General features: G+C 35.7%; 1 protein-coding gene across 2 annotated transcripts; it reads left to right on the top strand.

Moving 5' to 3' along the window:
• The first annotated feature begins 33 nt into the window (after window positions 1-33).
• LOC106057424 (heparanase-like) lies at window positions 34-17,283 on the top strand. 2 transcript variants are annotated; one of them, XM_056008183.1, is made up of 12 exons: window positions 34-415; window positions 2,746-3,010; window positions 4,411-4,589; window positions 5,664-5,837; window positions 6,527-6,704; window positions 8,468-8,518; window positions 8,961-9,161; window positions 9,879-9,990; window positions 10,298-10,407; window positions 10,540-10,677; window positions 11,793-12,015; window positions 17,113-17,283. In XM_056008183.1, the coding sequence occupies exons 2-11, from the start codon at window positions 2,757-2,759 to the stop codon at window positions 11,974-11,976; spliced, it is 1,581 nt and encodes a 526-aa protein (XP_055864158.1). In that variant the 5' UTR covers window positions 34-415; window positions 2,746-2,756; the 3' UTR covers window positions 11,977-12,015; window positions 17,113-17,283. The 2 variants fall into 2 exon arrangements, with proteins under 2 accessions (XP_055864158.1, XP_055864159.1); XM_056008184.1 differs by lacking the exons at window positions 11,793-12,015; window positions 17,113-17,283 and having other exon boundaries at window positions 10,298-10,411; window positions 10,540-10,652.
• The last annotated feature ends 777 nt before the right edge of the window (window positions 17,284-18,060 follow it).

Here is an 18,060-nt window from a genome sequence, read left to right as displayed (position 1 = left end):
GGAAACTGGATTTTTTAAAGTGACAAAATGAGCTCAAAAAGAAGAACAGAATTCACAGCGGGAGAAGAAAAAAAATGTCACTAGGAAATCAATAGGCGATGTGTTCACTTACACCAGCAACAATATAAGTCAAACCATTCTCGTCTTTACTTCGTCTACTTCTCCCTTTGATGTATCCAGTTCGAAGAGAAGCTTCAATATTAGACAAGATGAAGCTGCAATATGGAAATATAGTTGATTGAAGAACTGACCAAACTAATTTATGAGTTCAAATGGATAGCTTTGTTCATAGTTAGTTGCCTATTTGGGATTTAATGCTCAAGTAGCTTATCTATTGTGAACAAAGTGTAGACTGTTCCTCAACTATATGAGTTATACTTTTTCAACGGAATTCTATTACGTCAAATGTAACAAGGTAACGTATAATCAGTCTGTCTTTTCCGCATATCAGGACTAAGTAAGAATACTGAATGTTTGTAAAACTGTTTAATTTCAATGAATTTCTCTAAACCCGGTACAAGACTGAAGTTTTTTGTTTTAGCTTGTAGATGATGTAAAGGTCATCTGTTTCTGTGGCCTGCGGTTAACGAGGGTGTCATGTGGCCAGCACAACGACCAACCGCCTTTACTTTTCCCCAACTAATGTCACGTACCCATTAGAGCTGGGTGGACTCAGAGGCGCCAAAAGATCCCGAAATGAACTCTTAAGGATTCTTGAGTTTTCCCCCTTTTATTTATTGTTTTTAAGGTACGTAATAAAATGATTTTTCTAAAATAAAAACAATACAAATATTTGCAAGTTATATATCATTTTATTCAGAATTGTATCAACTGTAAAGGAGGTTGTTTGGATATCCAATATCCAATATTAGTTGAATGAAATAGTTTTGACGAAAAAAAAAAAAAAAGCTTTCTCTAATTAGAAAATAAAACACGAAATATCTAAATAGAAAACAATGTTTACTATATCGCTAAAGAGCATATTTAAAAAAAAAATGCAAAGTCAGTTTGTATTTTCACAAACTCGTCGTCCGCTGTTGGTAAGTAAAGCAGATAAAAAAAAGGAAAGTTTTGATATTTTTAACACTATGATTACAAGGATTTTTGTCGAGGGTATTATGAATCAATCAATAAAGTGGTTAAGTATTTTTAATCTCCATTAGCTATCGCGTTTAGATTTTAAACGAGCATAGGAACTATTAAGCTTGATCGTATATGATTTGCTTTATGTAATTTCTCAAAATAAAGTTATTTATATTGTTGCAAATCTAAGGCAGGCAACTCAACGAAGTTCCACACTAAATAAATACGTATGTTTATTCACCAGGACAAACACATAACCACCTTCTACATTCAAAGAGTCTTGTTCCTAATTCTAACAATCCTTTCTCTCCGCCAAACCTGAATACGGACGTTGGTCGTTGGACAGCCTTCCCTGCTTCGCTTCAGGTCCTTATTACAGTCTTCAGGCAGCACAAAAGACGGTTCCCTAGTTCCCAACACTTCAGACTCTCCCTAAACACTTGATACATTGTTCTTTCCTCTATCCTAGCGTCTTCCTGGTCTTGTTCTAAAGTGCTCTCGTATGCACCACAAGCACCTGTGAAAGGCAGGGTAACAACAATATATTTGCTTATATCATGGTTTATTTCAGTAAAATATATTTTTTGTTGTATTTTGTATGAACCAATAGTAATTAACTTATTACTTTTATTTCTGTTTTTAAAAAGAAAGAATACGAATACTTTGCATCTATAATATAAGCACAAAATACCACTGACTGACTGACTGACTGACTGACTGCTTATTGTATGGATTGGCATGACATTTCGCAAACTAGCTCCTTTTACCTCCAGGCGCTCATTAAGAAACGACTTTGATAGATTCACAACCCGACGACCGCAATTCGCGGACAAATCGCAGCCTTTCTATCACACCTTTGTATTTTTTTTTTATATTTGCCCCAAAAGGCCGCATCCTATATTTAGAGCTTAAATAAAACTAGCACACAGTCCGTATTTTCATAGCAAATTTTGTCTTTTTCCCTAAGTCAAATTAGTTTTAAGTAGTCGCCCCGCGGCGTAGCATAATATTTAGTCAGAACGTCAGCCTAACAAACAATACCCCCCCCCCCCCCCCCCAAAACATCTATTTGGGATGGAGGTAGGTAGGACTGGAATTGTCAACAGTTTGTACTCCATAGCTTTTAATATTCATTCTAAAGATTTTGAAACCTGTCCCTCTACCGGCTTTGCTTACCAAAGAGATAACCCAGAGGCTCTTACGGGTCCTAAGAGTTGAGTCGAAGACTTTTGGAACTCTAGGCCTGTCTGAACAACTGCTCTGTCTGGGAGGGATCCAAGTAAATGTAATTTATTACATTCCTGATACTGACGCTCCTATCCCGCGATGCTCGGGCTAGGGGTGAGGCCGAATGCCGAGAAAACTGGGAAACTCCCATATATTCCCTCTATGTACCAGTTCAGCCGTGAGCGTGTCAGCCATAAAGCGGATCATCGAGAAAGGTGTATGGATAGTGACATGGCTGAGGTTCTATTCCATTCCCCGCAAGTCCAGGCTCTGTCCTTAGGGTCCCCACCGGCTTTGCTTCCTCATAGATCTCTAACTATCGTTTCCATTCGGTCGCTACATTAGGGATGTGATACACTGCCTCAATTTACTTTACACAAACTCTCTTTGTAATTTTGTTCAAGTATTGCTCTATAAATCTATTTTTCTTACCAGGACTAAAAAAAATGGTTCGCTCTCCTCATAAGTTGAACATGATCTTGATTTTAACTTGGCTACAATGCCGTCATCTAAATGGCTCCAGAGACACTCAATTCCAAAATTTTACTAACCTTACTTTCCCCAAAGTTTTCAACTACGAGGACCCTGTAACAGTGCTTCTCAATCTAACCAACAGTAATTACACATGTGACGAAAAATTTCTTGGCGTGACTATAGGGATCAGTGAATTAAAACACACTGAAGCGACTATTGATTTGAGGTAATACTTTCTTCTTTTTTGTTATTGGCAACTGTAAACTTGTCTTTTGAGTAATATTTTTTAGTTTTGAAAGGCATCTTGCTAGTAATAATGTGGGGAAAGAATGTATCGGCAATTCTGCAAAACACGTCGTCCCATCATGGAGGTTCAAGTTGGAATTCAGACTGGACTCGAACAACTTTTTTTTTAACCTTGCTTATGTCAAAGCGCGAAAGGGAATCTTGTTAGCATGCAAGTTAGGAAGAGCAAGGCAGTAACTTAACAAACAAAGTATAAAAAATCCTTAAAAAAAAACAATGCCTATCTAAGGGTAAGAACTCCGCTCATGGAACAATATCTCTCAATAATTTAGAAGTTATTTCCCTTATTTAATATCAAACAAATTAATTAATTACCAATATATGACTTACTTAAGTCGCGAACCTACCATGGGTAATGAGATGGATGCCTGGCATTAGCTATGGTCGGAGCGATGTTGCCCACACAGCAGTGCCTACTTCTTCATGCAACCGATGTATTCAAAGGGACGTCAAGTGCCGATATAGTTTCAACTTGATTGGAGAAAGAGGTGTGGGAGAAATAGCATGTACAAATATTTAAGGAGACCGAACCCTACATATTTGTCAATAATGAAGGATTGATTTCCCTTGATGGTATTAAACAAAAAAATTAATTACCAGTAATAAATCTAAATATTTAAAAAGATTGATTCATGTCTTGTGCAATCCTTCTCCCAGATACCCCCTAACCCCACTGGTTCACACCATAGCGCTCTGAGCATGCTTATAAGCATGAAAGTAGCGCTATAGAAAAGCCATAATTAATTATTAATCAAGTCAAGAAGCCATAATTAATTATTAATCAAGTCAAGAAGCCATAATTAATTATTAATCAAGTCAAGAAGCCATAATTAATTATTAATCAAGTCAAGCATGTTAATCAATAACTTTAAGTCGTTTGTTTTCCTGGATTATTCAGGCAACCAATTCCATGCTGAAACGGCATTTGGGAAGAACTTATTTTACCATGTGGAATAAGTATATGTGTTTCTCAAACTGAACATAATATATTTGAGGACACACACGAACGGAGTCCCATCATAAGGCACAAATTTATGGGCCAGATTTAATATTAAATGTTAGGGCCAATTTGACACCCAGTCCGCCCTTGAAACTCACATTATGCTCATTTTAATTTGTAAAAATAAACTTGCTAACTAAATGTTAATGACATCTTGTTGAGTCTTGCCAATAACTCAAAACGCGCTAATTGATGTGTTTATTGTTGATAGAAAAAAATATTTCCATTAAAAATAATATTTTTTGTTTTTGTTATTTATGGAGTATTTATATTCTTTGCTATTTGTTTATTTGTAAAGCCCTGTTGTAACATTCCAACAGTTCACCCAAAGTACAGATCATGGCTCAAGCCTTATCACCAACATTTGTTCGGCTTGGAGGAACGCTTGCTAACTTCCTCATCTTTGATCCCAATGGGACTGAACAGGTTGCAGGTTTAGGTTCACAACCCCAAGATATAATTGCAAGTTCGTTGAACCTAAAAACATTTAATTTGACAGGTAAAATAAAAAAAAATGGATTTAATATTGAAAATGTGTATTGAGTATTGAACCCTGTATTATAAAAACAATGGACAAAGTGGTGCATTATTGTTCAATTTTTAATTATGTTAATAAATTAAAACCTACAACAAACGTTGCTGCAAAACATCGCATCTAAAGAATGACCATATAGTGTGGAGGTCCTAAACAGTTGAGGAAAAGCGCCTTAACAAACAGTATGATGGCAGTATCTTGTTGAGCAGTTTTTCTATAGGCCAAGAAAATTGACTATTTCTACGCCCTCCATCTGTAAATTAATTAAAGCATTATGAGAAAATGATTATAGAATTCATGAGCCAAAAATGTGTAAGTAAGGTGGCGTTATAAAGTGGGTTGATCAAATTCCGAATGATACTAGAATTCAAGAACTGCAGTTTTGTTCGGAGGTGGGTAAAATGTGGGCCATTCTACTGACAGAGTGGGTGTGTTTGTACTCTCGAGAGTTTTTAAATACAAGTAAAAGTAAATCTTTTCGGTAAACCGTTAGTAGTTGATACTTCAAGTCAATACTCTGGCGGGCTAAAAGGTTTTACTCCTCTATACTGTGAAGAGACCAAAGCTGAGCTGGTTCGATCAAATTGTAAGACATGACTTTCCGTCAGAGTCATCCTTCAAGGTACAGTGGAACTAGATAACACAATAGCATAGACCGGCCTCTCTTTTGATATTCTGCTAAGAACAGCTGAATATCGGGATGAGTGGAGGGATGTGGCTACGGCCGGTTACGCGAACTGTCGCAGCACGTCATGAAAGTCAAGGGACAGATGAGATAGATGAGGCATCATGAGGGATATGCCTTTAAGCAATTCTGTATAGGCATAGATCTACATTTGTCTTAAAAGACTTCTTTGAATAGGTCTAGCTATGTTTTTAAAATTCATTTATGCACAAAGTTAAACGCATTACTGGTTCAAAACTGATTATATCGAGGCCTACTTTTTTTTAAAACTCAATAAAATGTAACTCAGCCAAGTTATTACATTTTTTTTTGTATGCTTGCGGGTTTAAAAAGATGCACTTTTCTCTGGACAGGAGAGAGATGGCTCAACTTCACAGCATTCTTCAAGCTTGTTGGATGGGATCTTATTTTTAATTTCAACCAGTTCCTCAGAAAAGCAGATCAGTGGGATCCTACCAATGCCGCTTTGCTGTTGAAGTTTTCTCAGACCAATAAGGTTAACATTTCAGGTTTTCAGATAGGCAACGGTATGTTTATTTCTTCTGTATTTAAAGGCCTATCATTTACTAGTAGGCCTATCTATTATATTGCAAGAGGGAGGATTCTCTCTCTCTCTCCTCTCCCCTCTCTCTCTCTCCCTCTCTCTCTCTCTCTCTCTCTCTCTCTCTCTCTCTCTCTATATATATATATATATATATATATATATATACATAAATAACTTAAATACTTGATCGTTGCTTCTGTATGAAAAAAAGATAAATGAATGTGACCATATAATCAAGTCACTGGTGTAGATTTCTTCCACTCAGTCGGATCAGGAATCTGTGTATACTTTCAGATATTTGGCTTTCTTTTACTTGTAATTTATATGATTCGTTAATTTTTATGTAATCCATATCATGTGGTCAACTTTCCGGTTTATTGAAACGATCGTTGGATCTAATCGTCGCAGCGACAAGTTTTATGTCTTAGCGGTCTGGGCACAGTTTTAGATCTAAGACTACTGATTATAACATATCTCATTGTATGTAAAGTTTTGATCAAATCACACTTGTGCCTACCCTACATAAATGCCTTCTTGCCATAAACTTACACGCGCTATGGGTTAAGGGTATCCAATTAGAATGTATTATTAATGTTTTTTCAAATAGATGTGTTTATTGTTGATAGAATATGAATTTAAAATAATGCTGTAATGAAATATTTTCTATTTCAGAGCCTAGTGCATATGAACACGATTATAATGTGACCATTCCGCCAGCAGCTCTTTACAATGAATTCATAACTTTGAGGAACATCCTGAACGGTCTTCCTCGATATTGGGCTTCAAAATTGTTTGGCCCAGATGTCACACGTTTTTATAATGGCTCAAAGTCTACTATCTATTTACAAGAGTAAGACTCTTTAGTTTACTGAAATAAAGGAAAATCTTAAAAACATGTAGCCGTGTCTTCTAAACTTATTGATTGAGTTTTGTAAATTGATTAACACTAAACCAAATGATTGTTTTCATAGGGCATATTTCAAGGTACATTAACAATCGAAACGACAGGTAGATGAGTAGGCTACTACAATTTACTTACCTGGAGGATTATAATCATTTCTAAGCTGTCCTTTATGGTATACGCACAACGATTTACTTCCATATAACCCACATAGCCTACGGATATGTACAAAAGATAAACAAAAAATAATAATAATATGACAAGAAACTTTTAAAATTTACACACAAATAACAATTTGGTGTGAAACTTTCAACGGCCATAGTTTCGTATGCCTGTTTTTTTTTTCTTTTCTGATTCCTAGATCTACTATTGTGTCAGGTGATCTTACGATCGTATTACGACGTGATCGTACCGTACGTGTTTATGCTCTTGACAGAAGTGAGAAGGTCCAATCAGCTTTTCGCGCCTGTCACGTGCTTTAGGATTTCAAATGCCGCTCTTCATTGCGAAGTCTGAATTTTTTTCCCCTAAGATTAACCTAAATAAATATATATATATATTAATAGTTCGAAGAGTGTTACCGTCATCCATCACTGCTTTCTTCCTTCAGCGTGTCCACAACACTGGATGAGGGCTAACATTTTTTTATTTTGGGAGAAATGAATATTTTAATGAAACATCATACTTGGTAATTGTTTACTTTTTAATAAGGATATATCAAACAATGACAGCATATTCAGTTTAATCGTATGTATGTACTATACTACCGTATAACATTAGCCTACTGTTTGGCAACCAGAGCCAGATTTAGACTTGATAACACCCTAAGCTATGTGAGAGATGATGCCTCGTGGAATCAAAATAATGCAATTTATTCCTTTGCTCTTTTTTCGAAACGCTTTCTTAGGCGTGGAGACTCTAAGCTAGAGCTATGTGTCCTTAAGTAAATTTAGCAATGGTAGCGATCATAGCTTGAAGGGGTTCGGACCTATGACCACTTGGGACTTACATGAGCCCACATAAGAAAAATAAACGAAAAAAACAAGCTAAATAAAAACAGAATACTTTTTCTAAAGGCAAAGCTTATATTAAGTGAAGGAGAGCACCGTCCAATTACTGCCATATATCTTAATATTGCAAGGTTTTTCTCAACTATTTTGATTTAAAAAAAAAACAAAAGTAATTAATTAATTAATTAATACTGATTGATTTAACTATTTTTTTTTATTGATTCCTGTGATGTTTTCAACATTGAATAGTTGTGCAAAACATAAAAGAATCAACCCAAACAGACAGACAGACAGACTGACGGAGTAGGCGTTGTAAAAATGTTGACTACGTCAAAATATCTCCAATTGGTATCATGTGTTACTAGTTAGAGGTCACTGAGTGTAATGACACTAAAACTTATTACCTGCATTGGGATACAGGATAATGGATTTTGTCTTTACTGCTCTCATCTAGTCTCAACTTACGCTACGGGGTGCTGAAGCCACAGGCCGGGCTCAATTACAACTTGTTAAGCTACTGAATAGGATTGGGTAGATACGTTTTAGTTCACGTTCAAATCCTACTTCTTCGTAATAGGCCAACTAGTTGAAACTTTACTTTGACCTATTTTGTTATAACTAAAAATTATATTAAAAACTTCCTAAAGTTTGTAACTGAAATGTTTCTGAATGTTTCACTTTTGTTTTTCAAACACTTGTTAGGTTTCTGAAGGCTGGAGCTTGTGATGCTATGGATTATATTACCTTTCACCAGTGAGTTGACTTTAGTTGCTTACATTTTACCAGTGAGTGGATTTTATTTAATTTTGTTAATTTTTTTCACCTTAATTTTTTTTAAGCTTTAGAACATTTTTTGTAAATTCACTGCTTTATTTGAATGAAACTAATCAATAATAATAGATTTTGGGATATCACACTGGTATTATAGACGCAGGTAAGCTAAATATTGAAAAAGTAAGTTTATTTAGGATGAAACGTGGATATTAAGTGTCATTAGACGACATCGAATGATAGTAGGACTAGCTTGAAATTAAAGTAAAATAAAAGCATTACTTCAAATGAAGATATAGAAAAAGACTTAGGCGATTTCAATAACATAAAGAAACTTCTCCCAGCGCACCCTAAAAACAAAAATCATTGCAGTTAAATTGACTCATTGGCAGGCAAAAATATTTTTAAAGTATGTTCCTTCTAGTTATTATATGAACAGTGATGTTGCCACGCTAGATCATTTTATCAGCATCGAAGTGTTAGACTCACTGAAAGAATGCTTGGGGATAGCTAAAGACATAATGCTTGAGTCTTCGTGTTCACTTCCACTGGCGTTGTCGGAGACGTCTTCGTTTTCAGGAGGTGGTGCTCCGGAATTGTCTGACAGATATGTAGCCGGTTTTATGTAAGTACACCATTCTATTTTAGTTATATTACATATATATATATATATATACATTTTTCACCCTTTGCATCGTAACGCTCAACCACATAGACTTTGGAGCCTTGATTTTTTCATATATATATATATAATGACTTTCTTTGGATTCTAATTTGCATTTAAAGCGACTTGCATTACAACGCTACCCCACAGATGACACCATTTTATAGCCCTTAAATTCTATAAGCCCCCTTTATTTTTGTCTCTTTCATCCTTCAATCGAAGGGCCCTCAAGCCCCTTTTATGGAGCATGCAGAGGATCTTCTTATCCTCATCAGTTGTAGCGATAATATTTGCATCTAAGTGTCATGTAAGTTCTTGTAAAATGCTTTACATGTTTAGGATGTTCCTTCAGAGTTGAAGATAGTTTGCTTCCTAGTCCAAACCTTCCGCAGGACGACGGGGGATGGGAGCGGGCAGGGTTTGAACCCGGGACCATCGATAAATCCAATCGACAGTCCAGCACGCAAACCGCACGACCAGGCAGTTCTTTGTTGAATTAAGTTCTTGGAGAACAATTTCAAATTTTATTTTGGCTCGCAATATAATCTTGTTGAAAATTAAATATTGCTAGACTATTATTCAACATTACTACTCACGTAAACATATTATTGAGTCTTATAGACAATTTGGTTTTAATTAAAATGCGCTTTTATTGTTATAAACCATGTTTGTTTTTAGGTGGCTAGATAAACTAGGCTTGTCAGCACAGTATGGACTTGCTAGAGTTTTCAGACAAACATTCTTTGCAGCTAATTACGCTCTGATATCAAGCAAAATTGAGCCCAACCCAGTAAGTGACACACAAAGTGTTGCTTTTTAGAAACATTAGATAGGGAAAAGCTTCTATCAACTCACTCTGTCTGTCTGGTACACATTTTGGACCCTAACATATTCTCAGATCAAGTTGAAACTTTGCACAATTATTCATGGTTCCTAACAAAACAAATTAAATAATTAGTGGCAATCAATTAATTTTGTTTGATATGGAAAAGGGGAAATAAATCTTACAGTATTGAAAGATATGTCATATGTACAGTTCTTTCCCTTTGTTGTTGTTAAAAGTATTTTTGTAGTTTGCTTGTTATGATTATTTTCAGGACTTTTACTTGACAGTGCTATTTAAAAGGCTAGTACAAGGCCCAGTTCTTACAGTTTTGAAACAGCCAGACCTGATTAGAGTTTATGCTAATTGTGCTAGCACAGTTTTGTAGGTATCTATTTTTTAAAAATATTTTGAATCATTGATTTAAGTGATATTTTATGTGTTCCATTTGTCACTTTATTTGCGATTAATTATGCTATTTTTTTTTCTCTTCAGTATATAAAATATTTTTTTCAGATATCCATCTGGTGCCATTGTGATTTATTTTTTAAATCTAAGAAACAGTTCAGTCAATATGACTTTCCCACAGTTTGCCAACTTGACGACCGATATTTATCTCCTGACACCGGGTGATTCCAATGGTCTAAGATCAAGGTAGCCAATACATTTTTTGAAAAAAAAAAAACAAAACAAAAAAAAACAACAACAGTTCCTATGTCCATGTTAAGATCACCTAGTTCTGGGCTAAAAGTTAATGACGACGTAATGTGGAAAATAAAAACACATATTGACCTACATTAGGCAGAGCAGAGCTTTGTTAATTTCAATATTTTGGACCAAGTCCTCATGCAGCGATGCATTTTCAAAACCAAGACCGAAAAAAAAAGTATTTTCTCTTCATTACCAATAGCTTTCATCGCTCATTAGAAGTTCGTTAATAATGTACAAGTTTATTTCATGAGATCCAAGTATTGTCACGACTTTCTGACCAAAGTTCAGAAAGCTCTGATGAGATGTAAGCTGTAACACAAATCTTGTGAACTAGCTTGGACAAATGAATTTACGTGTTTATTAATTATTGTTATTAAATTTTTGATTTAGTAATGGCAAGTAATAGTATGATACATTTAAAAGTATCATGAGGGTTTCAGAGTAGATAGGTGACTTGTGATTTAGGAATATTGACCTCATCTAAATAATACCCATGTGGCAAAAAAACACATAACCAGGACCAATTTTAATGACATTTCATTCCTTTCTCATTTGTCTTCATCACTCTGTCAACAAGTTCTTTTAGTTTTATGTTACCTTGGTATCAATGATGGGGAAAGTTTACCGCACACAGTCTGAATGAACTAAAAAAAAATAATTATCGCTTTTATATATCGCTACTTTCATGCTTATAGCATGCTCAGAGCGCTATGGTCTAATCTCATTAGTGGACCAGTGGGGGTATCTGGGAGGTTTTCCGTGCTGCCTTTAGGTGCTCATTAAACAAATCTGCTCAAGTCGGGTGTTGAACCTTGAGCCCTATTTATAGGTAGCCAAGCCAAGTTCAAGTGTACTTAGCCTCTCGACCACGCGTCCCACTATAACTAAATATGGTGTTAATTATTTTATAGGAAAGTCAAGACAATTTACTTTTATTAGGATTTACTAGACCTATTTTTTGTGTTTTTGAACACTTTAAAATCATACTTATTTTGATAGTTTAAAAAGACATTAAATAATTTCACTTATTCACTATTCCAATAATTTCTGTTTCACAGCTATGTTAAACTAAATGGCAAAATATTGGTCATGACTGGATTAGAACTACCTTCCTTATTGCCCAGAACTGTTAACGGGGCCATCCCCCTGGAGCCTTATAGCTTTGGATTTCTAGTGGTGCCTAACGCTAACGTGTCTGTTTGCCTAAAAGGCTTGAATACAACTTTAAATAAACGCTTATAACAACCTTGCGAGCAGTTATCAAATGCATACGCTTATGGAGTAAGCATTTAAAGATGATGTAAACGTGAGACTGTGGAAAAACAATGTAGGAAAAATCCTAAAAGTCTTGCACATTGAGGGAAAGCTCTGATTTTGTTTCACCTTTTCCCGATTTTCAAAACGAGAAAAATCTCTTATTTTTTCTTACGGCAGAATCGTTAAGTTTTGCTTATTCTGAATCAATTTATGCCTTTTTATGCTGCTGTTTAAGGCTTATGAAGACTAAACAAAGTTTAAACTACACTCTAAGCAAGAAATGGTCTCGATAGCTTGTACATTGACTGCACTACGGAGACACGTTCTTACCTATTAGCCTACTTCTTTGTGGTACTTGAAATTTTCTTTACAGAGTCAATGCAATGCTCCAGAAATCCCGCGCTTCTGACTGAAGTCTCCAAAACTGGCAATATTAAAGACATTAAAGATCTTTTTAGAGTAGGCCTATCCAGTATTCTTTGATCTTTTTTTCTTCTTTTAGATGTCAAGAAAATAACTTGATGATAAAGAAATTAGATAGAAACATGTACTAAAACAATAAGGAGACAAATAATACAAATTGTGTTTTTTTTAATCATTTCTTCTTTCTTTCTTTTTTTTTTTACAAACAATTTCCTACTCACCTAAATTACCTCATCAATTTCCTACTCACCTCAATTACCTCATCAATTTCCTACTCACCTCAATTACCTCATCAATTTCCTACTCGCCTCAATTACCTCATCAATTTCCTACTCACCTCAATTACCTCATCAATTTCCTACTCACCTCAATTACCTCATCAATTTCCTACTCACCTCAATTACCTCATCAATTTCCTACTCACCTCAATTACCTCATCAATTTCCTACTCACCTCAATTACCTCATCAATTTCCTACTCACCTCAATTACCTCATCAATTTCCTACTCACCTCAATTACCTCATCAATTTCCTACTCACCTCAATTACCTCACCAATTTCCTACTCACCTCAATTACCTCATCAATTTCCTACTCGCCTCAATTAACTCATCAATTTCCTACTCACCTCAATTACCTCATCAATTTCCTACTCGCCTCAATTAACTCTTCAATTTCCTACTCACCTCAATTACCTCATCAATTTCCTACTCGCCTCAATTACCTCATCAATTTCCTACTCGCCTCAATTACCTCATCAATTTCCTACTCGCCTCAATTACCTCATGAATTTCCTACTCACCTCAATTACCTCATCAATTTCCTACTCACCTCAATTACCTCATCAATTTCCTACTCGCCTCAATTACCTCATCAATTTCCTACTCACCTCAATTACCTCATCAATTTCCTACTCACCTCAATTACCTCACCAATTTCCTACTCACCTCAATTACCTCATCAATTTCCTACTCGACTCAATTAACTCATCAATTTCCTACTCACCTCAATTACCTCATCAATTTCCTACTCGCCTCAATTACCTCATCAATTTCCTACTCGCCTCAATTACCTCATCAATTTCCTACTCACCTCAATTACCTCATCAATTTCCTACTCGCCTCAATTACCTCATCAATTTCCTACTCGCCTCAATTACCTCATCAATTTCCTACTCACCTCAATTACCTCATCAATTTCCTACTCACCTCAATTACCTCATCAATTTCCTACTCGCCTCAATTACCTCATCAATTTCCTACTCACCTCAATTACCTCAACAATTTCCTACTCACCTCAATTACCTCATCAATTTCCTACTCACCTCAATTACCTCATCAATTTCCTACTCACCTCAATTACCTCATCAATTTCCTACTCATCTCAATTACCTCATCAATTTCCTACTCGCCTCAATTACCTCACCAATTTCCTACTCACCTCAATTACCTCATCAATTTCCTACTCGCCTCAATTACCTCATCAATTTCCTACTCACCTCAATTACCTCATCAATTTCCTACTCGCCTCAATTACCTCATCAATTCCCTACTCATCTCAATTACCTCATCAATTTCCTACTCACCTCAATTACCTCATCAATTTCCTACTCACCTCAATTACCTACTCACCTCAATTACCTCATCAATTTCCTACTCACCTCAATTACCTCATCAATTTCCTACTCACCTCAATTACCTCACCAATTTCCTACTCGCCTCAATTACCTCACCAATTTCCTACTCACCTCAATTACCTCATCAATTTCCTACTCGCCTCAATTACCTCATCAATTTCCTACTCGCCTCAATTACCTCATCAATTTCCTACTCGCCTCAATTACCTCATCAATTTCCTACTCGCCTCAATTACCTCATCAATTTCCTACTCACCTCAATTACCTCATCAATTTCCTACTCGCCTCAATTACCTCATCAATTTCCTACTCACCTCAATTACCTCATCAATTTCCTACTCACCTCAATTACCTCATCAATTTCCTACTCACCTCAATTACCTCATCAATTTCCTACTCACCTCAATTACCTCACCAATTTCCTACTCACCTCAATTACCTCATTAATTTCCTACTCGCCTCAATTACCTCATCAATTTCCTACTCGCCTCAATTACCTCATCAATTTCCTAATCACCTCAATTACCTCATCAATTTCCTACTCGCCTCAATTACCTCATCAATTTCCTACTCACCTCAATTACCTCATCAATTTCCTACTCACCTCAATTACCTCATCAATTTCCTACTCACCTCAATTACCTCATCAATTTCCTACTCACCTCAATTACCTCATCAATTTCCTACTCACCTCAATTACCTCATCAATTTCCTACTCGCCTCAATTACCTCATCGATTTCCTACTCTTCTCACGTCTCCCTTAGCTTGTTGAACGGTCGGGGCACTACGCAGGATCTGTCGACCGTCTTTCTCCATTCCTCTCTGTCTTTTAAATTAAATAGAATCTTGTCCAATGGTAGGTCTCTCCATTCTTTAATGCTGTCTTCCCATCGCTTTTTCTGTCTGCCTCTTCTTATTTTTCCTCGTACTGTTTTAGCGAGCCTAGAGGACCTCGTGACATTTATTATTTATAAATATATAATTCTCTTCATGGCTCAAGAGTTTGGACACCACGTAATGGAAAGATCAGTCTTTTATTTTGCAAGTCGGACGGACTAGAGTTACCCCACGTAATTTAAAAGTCGCACAAAAAGAGGGGGGGGGGGAGAGAACAAGTAGTAATCACCCGTCACTAAATACCAGGGCCGGACTTAACCATGTGACCAAGAAGTCATGGAAAGAGAGCAAATAATCTACTCTGTATTCACCCGTCACTAAATAGCAGGGCCGGACTTAACCATTGTGGGGCCCTATGCTAAACGGATTTCGCGGGGCCAAATTAGGGTAGGGATATGGATAATAATTGAAAATTAAGAGTTTATATTATTTGCATTTTATTCATTCTTTACTACGTACAGAATTACTTTACGAGCCTAGCGTGAAGCGAAGTCATACAGTATATAATAAAAATTCTATTTCCTACATAGATCACGCTCAATAGAAAGAATTACCAAATGTTTCAATCTATCTACGAGCATTGTTGACCTCAAGTAATTCTTCATTAGTTTGAGGTGCGAGAAGCTTCTTTCACTAGATTCCATAGTTACGAGTAGTCCTATTGCATAATGCCGATTTTTTTTTTATCGCGCGTAGGATTGGCGTTTTTCATACTTAATGACATTCCAAAATGACAATTTTGTCTCTATATTTCAGGAGATTTGTATGAGTTTTAAAAAGATTTTAATAATTTCCGGATATTTGCAGGACTTTTTTCCGTATATTTTGCAATTTCAGGAGATTTCCAGGAGCTCCTGGTAAATCGACAGGAGGCCGCGGGAAATCTGTTATAAGTTATAAAATGGTTTAATTTAATAATTTATACACCTAGAATTAGCGCGGGTCCCATGAAAGTGTGGGGTCCTCTGCGGTCGCATAGGTTGCAGTGGCCTAAGGCCGGCCGTATGGTACGACGCTTTTCGACTAGTTTCTTGTACTTAACAAAACATGAATCAATAAAAAAAAATAACCGATAAGTAAATTCATTTTGTATACAAATAGGGGAAACAACTTCTACAATCTCGAGTGATATAGTTGTAAATGCGGAGCTCTTCCCCTTCATAATTTATTATTATTATTATTTTTAGTTATTTTTTTATATTCTGCTGGTACTTCATCTCTCTTGTTTATTGTTACACCATCTCTCTTGTTTATTGTTACACCATCTCTCTTGTTTATTGTTACATCATCTCTCTTGTTTATTGTTACATCATCTCTCTTGTTTATTGTTACATCATCTCTCTTGTTTATTGGTACACCATCTCTCTTGTTTATTGTTACACCATCTCTCTTGTTTATTGTTACATCATCTCTTTTGTTTATTGTTACATCATCTCTCTTGTTTATTGTTACACCATCTCTCTTGTTTATTGTTACACCATCTCTCTTGTTTATTGTTACATCATCTCTCTTGTTTATTGTTACACCATCTCTCTTGTTTATTGTTACACCATCTCTCTTGTTTATTGTTACATCATCTCTCTTGTTTATTGTTACACCATCTCTCTTGTTTATTGTTACATCATCTCTCTTGTTTATTGTTACATCATCTCTCTTGTTTATTGTTACACCATCTCTCTTGTTTATTGTTACACCATCTCTCTTGTTTATTGTTACACCATCTCTCTTGTTTATTGTTACATCATCTCTCTTGTTTATTGTTACACCATCTCTCTTGTTTATTGTTACATCATCTCTCTTGTTTATTGTTACACCATCTCTCTTGTTTATTGTTACACCATCTCTCTTGTTTATTGTTACATCATCTCTCTTGTTTATTGTTACACCATCTCTCTTGTTTATTGTTACACCATCTCTCTTGTTTATTGTTACATCATCTCTTTTGTTTATTGTTACATCATCTCTCTTGTTTATTGTTACACCATCTCTCTTGTTTATTGTTACATCATCTCTCTTGTTTTATTGTTACACCATCTCTCTTGTTTTATTGGTACATCATCTCACCTGTGTGCTGCTGAATCATCTCTCCTGTTTCAACAAGCGCTGGTTTTAGCACTAAACTTTAACAAATTATTTATATATTCGGTACATTAATATCATTTCAGTTCACACTTACATGAAGACACGAGCGCAGTCACGCGCATTCGATCTCAATAGCTTACGCACGTGCGTGGTCATGGACAAAAACATCCACGTGCTTTGAACATATGGGAAATCTTCAATCTGGAATATTAACAATAAAGTAATGTTATATTAGTTCTGTGACGAGCATTCAATCATCTAGTATTTCAACTATATACATATAATATCAAATATGTAAAGATGATATCCATCAGGTGTTACTGTATTTACTGTCCGCTACATTTGTTTTGGTGACATTTTTTTTTTAAGTTGGTAAAGGACAATTTTATATTTTCTAAGCCCTTCTGGCCTTTTTCTCTTAGTAAGAAGAGATAATTTTTAAGGCTAATATTGAAGTGTTTACTTTCAGAATGCACTATTCATCCTAATAAAAAAAAGTCGATGGCCATATTAAATATAATAATAAAGAGGCAGCCCTGGCCAATAGTATTATGCGAGGGACATTCTAGTTAGGCCTACATATTGTGTACGTACGTCTGTAATGGGCGTGAGCTTTTTAACAATAATCTTCGTGTTAAGTAAGACGTCCCTGTCGCGGAGGTTTTTTGTCACACAAAAGTCGTCACTATTATAAAGTGCAATAGGCGGAAGAAATTCGACTATTCTGAGACAAAAAAAAATCCAGAAGAATCGCACTAGCGGAGACGTTTTAAAATGTTTTCCTGAAAACGTTTTGACCCATATTGTTGCACAAGAGCATCGTAAAAGCGGTCTACATTTAAAACGATCTTATTAGAAGATAAAACGCCGTCTTTTTAATTTTTGAACATGTAATGTTACTAATATACAAACAAATTACACTGAAAATAAAACATTTTTTCGTCGCCCCCTTTCCTTGTTGTTAGATGGTCGTTGACTTGTCGCTACAGACAGCTAGTACAACTGAACCAATGAAGGTGTTTTATATTTGT

Source organism: Biomphalaria glabrata, chromosome 13, assembly GCF_947242115.1.
Source record: "Biomphalaria glabrata chromosome 13, xgBioGlab47.1, whole genome shotgun sequence".
In the NCBI taxonomy this organism is placed as follows: domain Eukaryota; kingdom Metazoa; phylum Mollusca; class Gastropoda; family Planorbidae; genus Biomphalaria; species Biomphalaria glabrata.
The sequence above is the reverse complement of the archived record's forward strand: the minus strand, read 5'-3'. Positions and strand labels throughout refer to the sequence as shown.

Coding starts and splice junctions, on each gene's coding strand:
- LOC106057424 (XM_056008183.1), top strand. CDS start 2,757: ATGGTTCGCTCTCCTCATAAGTTGAACATGATCTTGATTTTAACTTGG. Junction 5,838..6,526: donor AGGTTTTCAGATAGGCAACG/GTATGTTTATTT, acceptor TTTCTATTTCAG/AGCCTAGTGCATATGAACAC. Junction 10,408..10,539: donor AATTGTGCTAGCACAGTTTT/GTAGGTATCTAT, acceptor TATTTTTTTCAG/ATATCCATCTGGTGCCATTG.